The sequence below is a fragment of the Hyla sarda genome, chromosome 12 (genome assembly GCF_029499605.1).
Source record: "Hyla sarda isolate aHylSar1 chromosome 12, aHylSar1.hap1, whole genome shotgun sequence".
In the NCBI taxonomy this organism is placed as follows: domain Eukaryota; kingdom Metazoa; phylum Chordata; class Amphibia; order Anura; family Hylidae; genus Hyla; species Hyla sarda.
The window spans coordinates 29,793,712-29,811,082 of record NC_079200.1 but is presented as its reverse complement, the minus strand read 5'-3'; the positions used below and the strand labels follow the sequence as shown (position 1 = coordinate 29,811,082).

General features: G+C 44.8%; 1 protein-coding gene across 3 annotated transcripts; it reads right to left on the bottom strand.

The window, feature by feature from the left end:
- Nucleotides 1–709: 709 nt before the first annotated feature.
- On the bottom strand, nt 710–15,215 carry NR1D1 (nuclear receptor subfamily 1 group D member 1). 3 transcript variants are annotated; one of them, XM_056548596.1, is made up of 8 exons: nt 14,729–15,215; nt 7,446–7,727; nt 7,251–7,339; nt 6,067–6,211; nt 4,836–5,251; nt 4,534–4,719; nt 3,484–3,694; nt 710–1,916 (listed from the first exon to the last, which is right to left on the bottom strand). In XM_056548596.1, the coding sequence occupies exons 1-8, from the start codon at nt 14,760–14,762 to the stop codon at nt 1,717–1,719; spliced, it is 1,563 nt and encodes a 520-aa protein (XP_056404571.1). In that variant the 5' UTR covers nt 14,763–15,215; the 3' UTR covers nt 710–1,716. The 3 variants fall into 3 exon arrangements, with proteins under 3 accessions (XP_056404571.1, XP_056404572.1, XP_056404570.1); XM_056548597.1 differs by lacking the exon at nt 14,729–15,215 and adding an exon at nt 12,621–12,660; XM_056548595.1 differs by lacking the exon at nt 14,729–15,215 and adding an exon at nt 12,392–12,480.
- Between the last annotated feature and the right edge of the window lie 2,156 nt (nt 15,216–17,371).

Here is a 17,371-nt window from a genome sequence, read left to right as displayed (position 1 = left end):
TGAAATCGCGGTGTCCCGAACAGCTTACAGGACACCGGGAAGGACCTTACCTGCCTCCTCTGTGCCGGGATCCCCTGCATTGCCGGCGCACTCCTTCGTCGTCATCATGTCGTCACGCACGCCGTCACGTCATCCAATAGGAGCGGCGTGCGGAGCAGCGTCATGGCGGCGACGGAGAGCGAGGATACCGGCAGCAGAGATGTTCCGGAGCGACGGGGACACCCCTGGGACGCGGCGACAGCGACTTAGGGCGACATCCAGGGCAGCCGTCCAGAGCGGCGGGGACACGTAAGTATTACCTCCTATACCAGTGGTCTTCAACCTGTGGACCTCCAGATGTTGCAAAACTACAACTCCCAGCATGCCCAGACAGCATGCTGGGAGTTGTAGTTTTGCAACATCTGAAGGTCCGCAGGTTGAAGATCACTGTCCTAAACTTTACATTGTATTTGGTTCAGAATCTTTATTTTCTAGATTTTTATCCTATAAAATTAGGTGTGTGTCTTATATGCCAGAGCGTCTTATATGACGAAAAATACGGTAACTTTTTTTGCCCCACAGAATCCAACGGATGGTGGTTGTGCAGTGATAACACTCTGCCGCCATCTTCATTACAATCTATTCAAGTGTCCGGATACATTCTCTGGTCTTCAGAAATTCCACATTATAGTGCAGGATCCCGCCTCGCAGAAACAGATTTACCCCGTAGACCGTTTAAACATTTTATTTACAGATCTATCTCTTCATATATAAATAGTTACAAAATATAAATACAACATATACTGTATGTACACAGACATTTTGCATATATGTACCGTACACTTAGACATGCAACAGGACAAACGCCGACGTGTTTCGGATCTCGCATGGCAAACATCCAAAACATGTCGGCGTTTGTCCCGTTACCTGTCTTGTGTCCTCTGATCCTTCAATAAAGCAACCTGATTTTACTGCACCTTGCGCTGGACATCCCTTTCTACATAGCCGTATCCGGTCCGGGGACGCTGCAGGCCAGTCCGGGCGCAGGTGTTTAGAGTACAGGAGAGAGAGCTGTTTGCAGTTTGTGTTTTGTACACGCACACAGAGCACTGCTCCAGTAAGGGTCACTGTAGACCATGTGATCGCGATGTACAGAGCGCTCCTATACACTTGAACCTTACAGGCGTACGCACAGCTGTATTGTTCGTCACATCCTTATATTTTGACTTGATAGGATTGACCCTCTTTGGGGCCCTAAAGCTGTGAGTACATCCTGACCTCTTGAACAGTACCATAGAGTTTATACCAGAGTTGTACACGGCATGTTCCTGTCTGATATCCATGATTGATAGAGGGTGCAACACACGGGTGAAGGGTGTCAAAATATTTATATTTTTCACAACTTCTGATATACACACAGATATTTACACAATGGTTGACACTGTATGACAGTTAACATATGTACATATGTATAAATATACATGGCACTGCAGGTCTCTCGTCTCTTAAGAAGTGCCTCATACCCAATTCTGGGCATGCCAGTGGTCATGCCTGTGACTATCCAATGCCATCAGTCAGTCACAGAGGTTGACATCATAGACAGTGGGTATTCCCACGACACCCATTGCTCCCTCAGCACGATGGATGTCATCAGTTCTTCTCCAGGAAGTGACTCTGTGATGGGAGTCCATAATGCAACCAGAAGAAGCTTTTTAGGTCGACGGCCATGCATCAAGTTCAGTGTGTGTCGACACGGAATGACAGAAGTTTTTCCGAGTGCATGCTGTTCAGGGTCCGCAGGTCTGGCAGCCTCAGTAGTAGTTTTGTGAATCGGGAAATGTCATTTGGACTGTTTTTTAAAATGAGAGAGCGAAGAGCGCGAATCAGGGTCTCCTGCAGCTGCTCAACCAGTGAAGCGTTCTCCATACCAGATCGATCTGCGACAGAAGAAAAAGTATTAAAAAAAGTGATCCAGAAAAGTGAAGTGAACAACGACAACAATAGTCTAATCGTGGGTAGAAAAGATCTTCCATATACAAGAATTCACCTCGGCACTGCTGGCACGCTATAGCTTGGACAATCTCTTCAACTCCTTAGGCTATAAATACCATGAAGACCATTCCGGTGCTCACATGGAGAACATCAGGCATAGATTCAACCATAAAGAAGCAAGAATGGAGCACTCACCCAGTCTGTAGATTGTTCTTTATTGACTGAATGCGGTAAACATGCAGGGGAGCGGAAAGGAGCGGTGGTGGGGGCGTTGGAGTGGATGGGCGATTGTCCGTATCGTGCATTGAGCGCTTTCTTCAAGGGGCCTGACGAAGTGCTCCGTGCGCGATACAGACTGCCCCCCCCCCCCCCCTCACCGCTCTTGTCCGCTTCCCTGCATGTTTACCACATTCATTTAATAAAGAAGACTCTTTGAAGCTACAGACCAGGTGAGTGCTCCATTCTTGCCACTTTACGGTTGAATGGATATAAAAGAGGTTCTGGCCTAATAGCAGAAGACAACTCTACACTAGAGGGGAGATTTATCAAAACCTGTCCAGAGGGAAAAGTTGCCCATAGCAACCAATCAGATTGATTCTTTCATTTTGTAGAGGCCTTGTTAAAAATGAATGAGACTCCAAAGAGATAATCTACACTGAAGAGAAATGAGTCATTAAAAGGGGTACTCCGGTGGAAAACTTTTTTTTATTTTTTTAAATCAACTGGTGCCAGAAAGTTAAACAGATTTGTAAATTACTTCTATTAAAAAATCTTAATCCTTCCAGTACTTATTAGCTGCTGAATACTACATAGGAAATTCTTTTTTCTTTATGGAACACAGACATCATGACCACAGTGCTCTCTGCTGACATCTCTGTCCATTTTAAGAACTGTTCAGAGTAGGAGAAAATCCCCATAGCAAACACTCTGGTCATGATGTCAGCAGAGAGCACAGTGTTCCAAAACGAAAATAATTTCGTTTTGGAACTGGAAAGTACTGGAAGGATTAAGATTTTTTTAATAGAAGTGAATTTACAAATCTGTTTAACTTTCTGGCACCAGTTGATTTAAAAAATAAATAAATAAAAATTTCCACCAGAGTACCCCTTTAAACTGCCACTCAATAACTAATAAAGACATTTATTACTAAGACTAAAATCCAAGAAAAAAAAAAAATACAATATACAGAACATATATAGATATATTGGCTCTGCTTCATTCCTATATATTTTCTGTATATTGTATTTTAGTCTTATTAATAAATCATGTTTTTATTGGTTATTGAGGGTCCGTTTCAGGACTAATTTCTCTTCATAATAGGACCACAAGTATTGACTGGACAGCTGGACCTATAGCCCAAACTGAATCATCCTGCATAATAGGATTTCCCCCGGGAACCAAACGTGCCATTATACGGAAAGGGATTTTATATAACAGTGTTCACACAAGGTGCTAGACATTTTTATTCTTGCACATTTATTTCATCCATCTGAGCCACTGTCTAGTACTGACCTGCAGACACGAGGACAAGTGCAGTGAAGATCCCCAGTTCCTCCTGGCTAAGGTTAAGAGATGCCAACTTTTCGCTGAAATCGAACATAGAGCTAAGAAGCTCGCCCATCCCCATCGCTTGGAGCTCCGGCAGAGAATAGGTTGCTCCACTAAGAAAACGCAGGGACCGTTCCCGCACATCAAACAAGGAGGCAAATCGTACCATGAGGACCTGCAAGAAGAACAGAGGTGGTCACAATGAGACAAAAAGGTGAAGCAAACAGGCTGACCAGCTAGAGCAGTGTTTCTTAACCAGGGTGCCTCCAGGTGTTGCAAAACTACAACTCCCAGCATGCCTGGACAGCCGAAGGCTGTCCAGGCATGCTGGGAGTTGTAGTTTTGCAACATCTGGAGTAGGGATCGACCAATATCGATTTTAGGGCAGATACCTTATACCGATATTCCAGCTATTTCTCTATCCGGCCCCGAAGAAGCGGCTGCAGATCATTGATTTAAAGCGGGCGCTTTAAATCAATGAACTGCAGCGGCTTTTGCGGGGCCAGAGACCGCCGCCACCTGCTTCTCTCCCCGTGCCTGTCCTGGGCTCTTCCTGAGTCCAACACCCCCCTATCCTCTGCCCAGAGACCGCCACCGCCCACTTTTCTCCCCCTGCCGGTCCTTAGTCCAACCACTGCCGCTGCCCCATTCCGGTTTTATAATTACCTGTTCCCCGGGTCCGCGCTACTACTGGCTCCAGCGGCGTCCTGAGCTGTCACTGTGCACAGCGTAACGCAGGAGCCAGAAGTAGCGCAGACCCCGGGAACAGGCAATTATAAAACCGGGGATGGGGGAGGCAATGGGACAGCAGCGGTCTCTGGCTGGGGCGGTGGGGGGGCTGGTTGGTGCATTATCGGCAAGGTAATTGCTGATACCGATAACGTCCAAAATCGTGAATCTTGGCCGATAATTGGTCGATCCCTAATCTGGAGGCACCCTGGTTGGGAAACACTGAGCTAGAGGTAGACAATAGTCAAGGAAGTACTGAAGGCAGCGCGCAACCACTTCACTCACCTCAAATGTACCTGCCTTTAGCAGGGTGACTTGATCCTGTTGAGGTAACTCTTGGAAGCCTGGGATATGACGAGCAAATTCAACTACCTCCCGCACTGCTGGGGTGAAGCTAAGAGAGAAGTCCTCCCAGACCTCCTGCACAGAGCGAGGCGGACCTCCAAGGGGCAGCGCACTCATAGGACATGCCTGGAGAGAAACAGAGACCATGAAATACCAACAATATTCTAACACGTTTTTACAGACAGTGTGATAAAGAGTAATTAAGACTCAACAACGCACAAGAAACAGAGAAAAAGTCTTACCAGGTGAACACTGCGGTTTCCTCTGGATTCTCCATTGCCCTGTAACCAGCAAATAGATGGTTTGGTTTCATTCTCCCAGGTGGACACCTTTCCACAAATTTTTTCGTGGGCGTAGACAAATATCTGTCGATGAGCTTGAGCCACTTGAATGATAACGTCATCAACACGTTCTGGACTGGGAGAGCGAGGAGGCGTCAGCTGCTGCGGGTAGTGGGAAAAGGGTTCAGCGAGCGAAGGAGGTGACGGGCAGGAAGCTGGGCACATGTGGGGTGGAGAAGAAGGCCGAAGTTGTTGTGGCTGAAGTGGAACAGGGCTCCTTCTCCCAAAGTGACCCCCAGCGATGTGACTCATTGCATTGTGCATCTCGGCCAACATCCGTTGTTTCTCTCTTTTCGGGATGCGACCAAACCTGACAGCTACAGAAAAAGAAAAATCAAGTGTTACTTAGTAAGTAGCCTTAAAGGGGTAACTCCAGTGGAAAACAAATAAAAAATAAAAATGGTGCCAGAAAGTTATACAGATTTGTAAAATTACTTCTATTAAAAAATCCTAATCCTTTCAGTACTTATCAGCTGCTGTTTACTTCAGAGGAAGTTCTTTTCTTTTTGAATTTCCTTTCTGTCTGACCACAGTGCTCTCTGCCGACACCTCTGTCCATGTCAGGAACTGTTCTGAGCAAGAGCAAATCCCCATAGCAAACCTATCCTGCTCTGGACAGGTCCTGAATAGTGTTGAGCATGAATATTCGTAATGCGAATTTATATCGCGAATATCGGCACTTCACGATTTAGCGAATATTTAGAATATAGTGCTATATATTCGTAATGATGAATATTTTTTTGTTTTTTTTTTCCCCCACTATTTTTATGCAAAGTGAATGAACATAGCGAATAGGCGAATTTCGCGAACATAGGACGAATAATCGTCAATATATTCGCGAAATATTGCAAATTCAAATATGGCCCCTGCCGCTCATCACTATTCCTGAGATGTCAGAAGAGAGCACTGTGGACAGACAGAAAGGAAATTCAAAAAGAAAGAACTTCCTCTGTAGTATACAGCAGCTGATAAGTACTGGAAGGATTAAGATTTAAAAGAAGTCATTTACAAATCTGTTTAATTTATTGGCACCTGTTGATTTAAAATAAATTGTTTTCCACCGGAGTACCTTTTTAAACATCGTTGACCTAAAAAGACATGCTTACTACTGATTCTGGAAGGAGGAACTCACCATCTCTAGACATGCCCACCGCGAGACACTTGCGGAAGCGGCACTGCTGGCATCGGTTTCTGTTAATCCGTACAATGGAGCAAGTCTCATTCTTCAAACATTTCTTGTACTGAATATTCTGCTGGATGCTGCGCCGGAAAAAACCCTTCAAGGGAAGGGAGACACATGATTAGATCACAGATCCCCTCGTGTACTAAGAGTATAGAAATACAAGGCCCCCAAAACATGCATCACCAGCTACACTCAGATATAGGGATTCATCAAGAGACTGTGGGACGGAACGGGTATGCATTAAAAGGGGTACTCCCGTGGAAATATTTATTTATTTTTTATTTTTTTTAAATCAACTGGTGCCAGAAAGTTACACAGATTTGTAAATTACTTCTATTTAAAAAATGTTAATCCTTCCAGTACTTTTTAGGGGCTGTATATTAAAGAGAAAGCCAAAAAGGTCATGACCACAGTGCTCTCTGCTGTCCATTTTAGGAACTGTCCAGAGGAGCATATGTTTACTATGGGGATTTTCTCCTGCTCTGAACAGTTCCTAAAATGGACAGCAGAGGTCAGCAGAGAGCACTGTGGTCATGACATCAGAGGAAATGCATTTCTTTTTTGGATTTCTCTTTAGTATACAGCCTCTAAAAAGTACTAGAAGGATTAAGATTTTTTTTTTTTAATAGAAGTGATTTACAAATCTGTTTAACTTTCTGGCACCAGTTGATATAAAATATAAAATAATATAAAATAATAATAAGTTTTCCATGGAAGTACCCCTTTAAGCGGCCGCTCACAGCCATTATATGAAAAAGGGATATATATAGCAACCACTTACTAGCTATCATATACCATAGTGATAAACATATCCCCCACTCACTGGCTATCCTATAACCGCAGTCACATCAAAACTGAGAATCCCGACTATATTTAGAATCTATTAGGGATTGATCATTCAGTTATCTGATAATTCTCTAGAACAGTGGTCTCCAACCTGCGGACCTCCAGATGTTGCAAAACTACAACTCCCAGCATGCCCGGACAGCCGTCGGCTGTCCGGGCATGCTGGGAGTTGTAGTTTTGCAACATCTGGAGGTCCGCAGGTTGGAGACCACCGACCTAGACTCTAACATAACCATATAATACCCTTCACCCTCAGCCGTTCAGTGTTATTCCTATTCTGTACTCACCTTGCAGCCTTCGCACGCGTGCACCCCATAATGGAATCCTGAGGCGACGTCCCCACAGACTTTACATAGCAAGACCATTCCATTCAACTCTGTTAAAAAAAAAAAGGAAGGGTGGTTAAGTTTAATAAGAATCCGGTGCTCGCTGCCATCATTTCACCCATGCACAATGCCAACGGGTACTTCTTTTTTCCTTACTTGTTATGTTGCTGGAAGTTTTGCTTGGAGATACCCGGCTGCCATCATCGAGGGCCACGTGGAGTCCTCCTGGGGACGAAGCCAGGCCATAGGATGATCGAGGGGAGGTATCACCCCCTGAGGAGCTGGCGCTGTAAGAGTGGGAAGGTGATGGCGGTAGGTAGGATGCGAATTGAGGGGCTCCACTTTGTGGGCTTCCTGTTGAGCATTCGCTGTACAGAGACACAGGGCTGGTCCGACTAGGGGAAGAGCCGCTGGAGCCAACATAACTTATCACTCCGCCTGGAAAGATAAAGAGAAAAGAACTAAGGAAAACAAATATAAAAAAGCAGACAAAGCACCAACAGCAACAACTTCAGAGTCACAAGTAGAGAAGAGCGAACTTACAGTAAATTCGATTCGTCACGAACTTCTCGGCTCAGCAGTTGATGACTTTTCCTGCATAAATTAGTTCAGCTTTCCGGTGCTCCGGTGGGCTGGAAAAGGTGGATACAGTCCTAGGAGACTCTTTCCTAGGACTGTATCCACCTTTTCCAGCCCACCGGAGCACCTGAAAGCCGAACTAATTTATGCAAGATAAGTCATCAACTGCCGAGCTGAGAAGTTCGTGATGAATCGAATTTACTGTAAATTCGCTCATCTCTAGTCACAAGTACAACATAAACTGATCCAGAAAACCTCATATCATCATATGGCAAAAGCTACGAGCACCCGAATACTGGAGGGGTACCATTACTGCCTAAGAAAGGTCTTAAAGGGGTACTCCGGTGGGGAAAAAAAAATAAAATACAATTTTAATCAACTGGTGCCAGAAAGTTAAACAGATTTGTAAATCCCTTCTATTAAAAAAAAAATCTTAATCCTTCCAGTACTTTTTAGAGGCTGTATACTAAAAAGAAATCCAAAAAAAAAAAGAAATGCATTTCCTCTGATGTCATGAGCACAGTGCTCTCTTGCTGACCTCTGCTGTCCATTTTAGGAACTGTCCAGAGCTGCATATGTTTGCTATGGGGATTTTCTCCTGCTCTGGACAGTTGCTAAAATGGACAGAGATGTCAGCAGAGAGCACTGTGGTCATGACATCAGAGGAAATTAATTTCTTTTTTGGGATTTCTCTTTAGTATACAGTCCCTAAAAAGTACTGGAAGGATTAAGATTTTTTTTTTTTTTTTTCTAAAGAAGTGATTTACAAATCTGTTTAACTTTCTGGCACCAGTTGATTTAAAAAAAATAAAATAATTCCACAGGAGTACCCCTTTAAAGGGGTACTCCGCTGCTCAGTGTTTGGAACAAACTGTTCCAAACGCTGACAGCTTGTGATATCATAGCCCTGCCCCCTCATTATGTCACGCCCTGCCCCCTCAATGCAAGTCTATGGGAGGGGGCGTGACTGCCGTCACGCCCCCTCCCATAGACTTGCATTGAGAGGGAGTGACATCATGAGGAGGCAGGGCTATGACGTCACAAGCTCCCGGCGCCAGTGTTCGGGACAGTTTGTTCTAAACACTGAGCAGCGGAGTACCCCTTTAAGACCTGGCCTCCTGGTCTGCTCTCCCCACCTTCTACAGCCTACAGCATTTTGTCCGCAGACACACAACATCCAAAAGCACTACTCTAGCGGTGGTTCTGGTACCTGCATTATAGAGTCTTGTAACGCGCTCGTTGTCACGGTGTTAAAAGCTCTAACGCCGTCTACTTTCTGCAAGATGCCAGAAGCATGGCTGACGAAGTCTGGCAAAAAGGTGGAGCGGCTGAGACTCTGCACTGCAGGCACCGCTTAGCATTTTGGGTAATACGTGCAGAGATGAAAACATCTGAGGAACCCCCACCCCCCCCTCCCTACACCCACTCTCCCAGAACTCGGGCGACAGCTGACATTTCTAAGCCGACACACATGAGCAGACAAAGGTGCCCTCAGTGGTCACAGCCCTCGGTGACTTTTCTTTGGACTCAAATTTATAAAAATTAACCTTGAAGAAATCAATAGTGACGTAATGAGGAATACACCAGATTATTATTTTCTATATTTATGACATTATCTACTATGTATGTGTGTGTGTTGACACCAGATTATTTTCTATATTTATGACATTATCTACTATGTACGTGTGTGTGTTGTTTTTTTCTCAGCTGCTCAGAAGCTGTAACTCCCTGCAGCTGTCAGGGGCATGCTGGGAGTTGTGGTTTCACAACACCCATGGGTGGAAGGTTCTCAGTCTAGCTTAAATTTTTTTAAGGGAAACTCTGGTTAAAGTTGAAGTTAAAGGGGTTAACCAGGGAAAAACTTTTTTATATATCAACTGGCTCCAGAAAGTTAAACAGATTTGTAAATTACTTCTATTAAAAAAAATCAGTACTTATGAGCTGCTGAAGTTGAGTTGTTCTTTTCTGTCTAAGTGCTCTGATGACACGTGTCTCGGGAACCGCCCAGTTTAGTAGCATATCCCCATAGCAAACCTCTTCTACTCTGCAATTCCTGAGACAAGCAGAGATGTCAGCAGAGAGCACTGTTGCCAGACAGAAAACAACAACAACTCAACTTCAGCAGCTGATAATTATTGGAAGGATTAAGATTTTTTTTTAATAGAAGTAATTTACAAATCTGTTTAACTTTCTGGAGCCAGTTGATATATAAATGGAAAAAAAAAAAAAAAAAAAAAAAAAGGGTTTTCCTGGAATACCCCTTTAAAGCCTCAATGACTAGGTTGGGCTTAGCAACCGGCATCACAAGAAGCAGTGACACGGTGGGGGTCTGCGCACTCCTGTGGGCTTCCAGCTGTGTCACTATCAGAAGGCTCGTATTGATCATGATTAGTCCCAGGGGGCGAGGTAGTCCCCAGTCATGAAACGTAGATTTGGGGATTTTCTATTACTGTAAAGGCAGTGTTCCCCAACCCCTGGTTCTCCAGTTGTGGCAAAACTACAACTCCCATTCTGCCTTTGGTTATAAGGACATGTTGGGAGTGGTAGTTTTTGCAACACCCCAAAAAAAAAAGCTGGTCTAAAGGCAAATTAGATACCCTGGATTGGTTTCAGTTACTCGGGTTGCGATCCCTCTTCACTTTTATACCATATACAGACCAACGACACTAAAGAACAGCACGGAGCTCTTCCTAACCGCGTTTCTATAGATTTCCTATAGGGATCGGTACGACAGCTGCTGCACTTGACTGCGCCACCGATTCGTACATGAAGTCCATAGGGAATCACTAGTATGTTGCCCCCGATGTCTTTCTTGTCGCTGACATCGTCTGTGTCCTATACATCCTAGGACAATCTCCAGGCAGCAGATCAGAGTTACAGGATCAGTAATGAGATCCCCCAGTAATGCTGTATGCTCCGATTTCTTGTCCACGTATGAGAAATACCCGTGTACGAGATAAACCCACGTTTCCTTGGAGTCTATTACATCAGCTATATTTAGCATTCACTGCCGACATAACATCCACGTGACCTCCGCAGTTGTTTACTCCTTGACTCCTACCTCGTCCGGATATCTCCCAATATATAAATGTGCCCCCATTTGTTCTGTGGCGGTTTCTGATTTTTTTTTGTCCCTTACACAGTCACATGTAAGTATGTATCATACGTAAAAAAGACAAAAAAGGTACCCGCACTCACCGCGAGGAAACAGCAGACCAACGTCTATGGCATCTCGGACAGATCCGACTACAGGCTGACAAGCAGAGTGGAGGAGACTGCCAACAAAGTTTTGCGCAGATCACGCTTCTTCCGGCCTCATACGAGGCCGGAAGAAGCGAGATCTGCGCGAAACTTTGCCGGCAGTCGCCTCCACTCTGAGCCCCCTGCTTGTCAGCCTGTAGTCGGATCTGTCCGAGATGCCATAGAAGTTGGTCTGCTGTTTCCTTGCGGTGAGTGCGGGTACCTTTTTTGTCTTTTTACGTATGCTATTGAGTGACTTTGGGTTTCTTGGTTCCCAGCACCTCCGGACCCACAGGCATCAGGACTCCGTGATTGTTACAGTGGCAGATCGCTAGCCTCCAATGTAGATGCTGACATAATTGGTCTGTCTCCACAGCAGTGCCCTCTAGCGCGCATATATATATATACACACATATATACATACACACATATATATATCTCCATTTGTTCTGTGTTGATCTCTGATTTATAATTTTTTGTCCCTTACACAGTCACACGTGTGTGTGTGTGTGTGTATATATATATATATATATATATATATATATATATATATATATATATATATATATATATATATTTATATTATATACACACACGTGACTGCGGAAGGGACAAAAAAAAAAATCAGAAATCACAGAACAAATGGGGATATGGAGAGATTATATATATATATATATATATATATATATATATATATATATATTCATATGTACTGAACACTCAGTCACTGACCTCAGGATACTCATCCGCTGTAGCCTCACGCACACCCTCCACGTGTTCCCAGTGCACATGGACTGCGGTGTCACGCCCACAAACGTGCCAGCAGCCAACCACAGCCTGCTAGAGTCAACGCTCTACCCCCGCCCTACCTAGCAGGCCAACCCACTTCTAGTTAACCTGTTCACTGCCTGAAGATATTTATTAGTCACTAAAAAAAAACAGGACACGTGCGAATGGCAGCAAATATTTTGCGCAACACATGACTCGGTAGTCATTTCCAGGGATTGAGTGAAAGCCGTCATCTAAGGAATTCACGTATGAGCAATGTGAACGCACTCTAGAGTACGGAACGCGTGTCTGTACTAAACCCTGCGCGGCACATCCATGGGCACTGAAATGACCCCTTCACATGCCAGTGTCTGGCAATAGTTTAAATAAAAAATACCATGCTAATTATATAACTACCGTCATTTTTATTTACATTTTTTTTTAACTCAGACCCCTCTCTCTCGGTGTGATCTACCGGGCAGGTACAGTTACCGAAACCTTTCCAAAAGGCCAACCTGCTTGTCCGGAAGAGATTTTACGGGACGAGTTTTCCCATCCACCAAACATTCTGCACAATGACCATTGTCTCCGAAAAGTCCACCCCGCTATTACATAGTTACATAGTTAGTACGGTCGAAAAAAGACATATGTCCATCAAGTTCAACCAGGGAATTAAGGGGTAGGGGTGTGGCGCGATATTGGGGAAACGCATCAGGGTGGGTTAAACAAACTGGAGACCAGGACCTGGTTCCAGTAGAGGGAGTGCCATGGGAACCAGTTACTTCATCTAAAGGGTGGGGAGGCGTGCCCATAAACCCGTCCAATCACTGGGCAGACGGGTGAAGCAGGAATGAAAACACTGTGCACATGGCTAGGGCGGGAGAACACGTGAAGCCGCTGGGAGGCTCTGGCTCACACACAGCACGGGTGACCTACTTTACCCAGTCCATGTGACTGCAAGCTCTGCAGGCCAGGATCCCCTCCCATTCATACTTTCCCACAGATAGGAGTAAAGGGATCGAACCGCCGTTACAATGTGAACGTTTACTTAAGATTTCCTACACTGTGTTATTTACAAAACACATTATATATATATATATATATATATATATATATATATATATATATATACACACACACATACACATATATATATACACACACACACATATAGATAGAGATATATCTATCTATCTTACACACACTTGCTGTGAAAAATGTTATATATATATATATATATATATATATATATATATATATATATATATATATATACACACACACACACACACACACACACACACACACACACATATATATACATACACACATATACACACACACACACACATACACACACACATATACATACACACATATATACATACACACATATTTACATACACACATATTTACATACACACATATATACATACACACATATATACATACACACATATATATATATATACACATATACATACACACGTCAATTTTTTCTCCAGATGAGAGATACAAACATACATAGATGATAGATACAGTTAATAGATCAGAGTTTCCCAATCATGGTGCCTCCAGCTGTTGCAAAACTACAACTCCCAGCATGCCCGGAATACCTTTGGCCATGTAGTTTTGCAACAGCTGGAGGGCACCCTGATTTGGAAACGCTGATATGGATGGAGATAGATAGGAGATGATATATGCTGGGAGTTGTAGTTTTGAAACAGCTGGAGGCACCTTAGTTGGCAAAACACAGATAGATATAGATGATATATTGATACAGTGCAAAATGTAATATCCCTCCATTCAATACATTGCATTATTAAGATCGCTGATCCCACATCTGCAGCAAAACTACAATTCCCAGCATGCCCAGACAGACAGTTGGGCAGCCCCAGGTTGCGGGATCAATGCTCACAGCATGCTGGAAGTTGTAGTTTTGCTCCCGGTTAGGAATAACTACTCAAGACATGTTGGGAGTTGTTGTTTTTTTTTTTTTTTTTTCCCCCATAGCATTGGAGGCACAGATTAAGGGGGCATTGCTCAATGCATGCTGGGAGTTATAACTGTGCAACAGCAGGAGATACCCAAGGTTAGGGAACACTGCTTAAGGCATGCTGGGAGTTGTAGTTTTGTAACAAGAAGGTGAAACCCAGATTAGGGAATACTGCTTAAAGCATGCTGGGAGTTGTAGTTTTATAATAGCAGGAGAATCCCAGATTAGGGATCACTGCTTAGAGCAGTGTTTCTCAACCAGGGTGTCTCCAGCTGTTGCAAAACTACAACTCCCAGCATGCCCGGACAGCCTTTGGCTGTCCGGGCATGCTGGGAATTGTAGTTTTGCAACAACTGGAGGCACCCTGGTTGGGAAAACACTGGGTTGGCGCATGTTGGGAATTGTAGTTTTGTAACAGCTGGAGGCACCCTGGTTGGGAAAACACTGGCTTAGGGCATGCTGGGAATTGTAGTTTTGCAACAGCAGGATAAACCCAGGATAGGAGACGCTGCTCAGGGCATGCTGGGAGTTGTAGTTTTGCAACAGCAGGATAAACCCAGTATAGGAGATGCTGCTCAGGGCATGCTGGGAATTGAAGTTTTGCAACAGCTGGAGGCACCCCGGTTGGCAAAACACTGGCTTAGGGCATGCTAGGAGTTGTAGTTTTGCAGCAGCTGGATAAACTCCGGATAGGAGATGCTGCTCAGGGCATGCTGGGAGTTGTAGTTGATTTGCAGCAATACTGACTTATAACTAAGAATCCACAACTGAAAACTCTTGCTACCCCCCCCCCACCCCATGATGGATGTTAGCATCCTACCCCCACCACCATGGCTGACACACTGTCACGACATACCTGTGCTGCTGTTGCTGCAGTCCTGGGTACTCATGGCTGAGGTTGTCAGCACGTCTGTATTCACACGGTGCGGTTCTGTGCTCTCTATATACCTCCTGGCTGTAGAGATCCGCTGTAATAAATCCTTTTACATAGAGAGGTTGTAGCCAATGTTGCCAGCAGCTGCTGCATTGGTGATGTCCTGCCCTCCTGTGTCTGTGGTTGGCAGTGAGGGGACTGGCACCCTGCAGTGCTGCAGACCTGCAATACTACTACGTGCAAGACAAGTGGCGAGGAGCCGGCACGGCGAGGGTTAAAGAAAATAACGCGTCCGGTGCTGCTCCAGATGCGGCTGAAGTCTCCTCACAATGCAAGGAACGGAGCTGCAGATGTGACCGTCTGTGACCGTAGAGGTGACCGGGAGCTGCTCAGCACACGTCCTCCCCCTCCGCCCTGCTGTTCTGCACTGCTCCAGCTCACAGCTCCCGCTCTGCTTTACCATAGCCCAGGCACTTCACACTGCAGTACTGCGCCTGCGCACTAGCGCCTTGTCCTCCCCGGGCACGGCACGTTGCACTGAAGCAAGGACCACGTGACCCCTGGGAGAGCCTCGTGCCCCAGTGACACACTTTCTTCAGCAGGCTGGCGGTGCGCAGGCGCGGACGGCTCTGCGGTCAGTGGGGGGAGGAGGAGGAGGAGGAGACGGAGGGGGCTGTTTTGGACTGATGTGTATTTTTGGGTGTGTGTGTGTTGTTTTTTTTCTTGTTTTTTTGTAAAAATGATCCGGTATTGAGGTCAGTGTCAGGCGGCTGCTGCTCTTTAGGGTAAAGCCTGTAGGAATATGCTTCACAGGCTTTCAGGATACACGTGACATCAGCAATTGCAAAACTATAACTCACATCATGCACTCACATCATGTAATCAGTATTCCCCCCAAACTATGACCTTACAGCAATTGTGACATCTGCAATAGCAAAACTACAACTCCCATCGTGCACTGACATGATGTAATCAGTGCTCCCCAATCTGTGGCTCTTCAGCGGTTCCAAAACTACAACTCCCATCGTGCACCGATATTATGTAATCAGTGCTCCTCAACCTGTGGCTCTTCAGCTGTTGCAGAACTACAACTCCCATCATGCCCCGACAGCACAGAATCAGTAGACCCCAATCTATGACTTTCCAGCAATTGCAGAACTACAACTCTCATCATGCCCTGACATCACAGAATCAGTGTTCAGCAACCTATGGTCTTTAATTGGTTGCAAAAACTACAACTCCCACAATTCCCTGACATCACAGAATGAGTTTTCTCCGATCCAACTTTTCAGCTATTGCAAAACTACAACTCCCATCATGTCCTAACATCACAGAATCAGCGTTCGCCAATTCATGACTTTCCAGCAAATGCAAAACTACAACTCCCATCATGTCCTAACATCACAGAATCAGTGTTCCCCAATTTATGACTTTCCAGCAAATGCAAAACTACAACTCCCACCATGTCCTAACATCACAGAATCTGTGTTCCCCAATCTATGACTTTCTAGCAGTTGCAAAACTACAACTCCCATCATGCCTCAACATCACAAAATCAGTGTTCCCCAACCTGCGGCTATCCAGCTGTTGCAAAATGACCACTCCTATCACGCTCCCATAATTGGAGTGGTAGTTTTGCTTCAGCCACAGAGCCCCAAGAGCGAGCAAGATAAGCAGCAGATAGGCTGGCACTGCTTATCTCTGGATAAAACAAGGATCTTACATTGTTTCCAAACCATTGTGCCTCTAGCTGTTTCGAAACTACAACTCCTAGCATGCCCAGACAGCCGAAGGCTGTCTGGGCATGCTGGGAGTTGTAGTTTTGCAACAGCTGGAGGAACACTGGTCAGAAAACACTCATTATCAGATAAAACTACAACCTGTAGGATCGTTCCCACTAAAAGACGAAATTGTCAGGTTCTGCAGACTGGAGCCTATGGGCAGGTTGGCACCTGTTCTGTATACAGAATCAGGATGGGTTTACACAAGCCGATTGTCACTATGATCTGACTGAGAATATAGGCTGGCACCGATTATCGCTATATGTTAAGTGGTAAGGGTGGTGTCACATGCAGCATTTTCTATTTATTTATTTATTTAATTTTTAAAGCCGGAGTCGACATGTTAAAGTCGCACATTTTCTGCCGATTAATTCCCTAATGTATCTTTACGGAGATCCGAGCTTTAATCTTCTAACAAGGAGCTTTCGATCTCCAGCATTAACATAAGAGTTCAATGATATAATTCTGTCTGTCTGCAGCCACCACTAGAGGGAGCTCAGGAAATCACTGCATACAGTCTTTAGTATTGCACTTAATGTACAGTATGTAACAAGCACCTTGCGGTGGCTGCTGGCAGTCGAAATTTTGTCATTGAGTTCTGTCTGTGCAGGGGATATGCAGCACATAGGTTGAAACTTATGCAGACAATAACAAGAAAAACACGATGGCGTTCGAGGGTGGAGTGAAGATATTTCTACCAAATGGCCAATATTAGGGTCTTTGACCTCTACAAGGGAACTGCATGTCAGCTCTGTTCATGTCAATGGGGCCAAGTGGTCATGGGCAGCAATGAAGGGTCTGCAGTACTGAATCGCCAATGGGGTCCTTTTTTTGGCAGAATCGG

Bases quoted from the DNA above. Each gene is read 5' to 3' on its own strand.
- NR1D1 (XM_056548595.1), bottom strand. From the start codon at position 12,443: ATGTTTGGTGGATGGGAAAACTCGTCCCGTAAAATCTCTTCCGGACAA. The intron at 7,728-12,391 runs GTTGGCCTTTTG...TTATCTTTCCAG, and splicing joins AATCTCTTCCGGACAAGCAG to GCGGAGTGATAAGTTATGTT. The intron at 5,252-6,066 runs GTGAGTTCCTCC...CTTTTTCTGTAG, and splicing joins GGTGGGCATGTCTAGAGATG to CTGTCAGGTTTGGTCGCATC.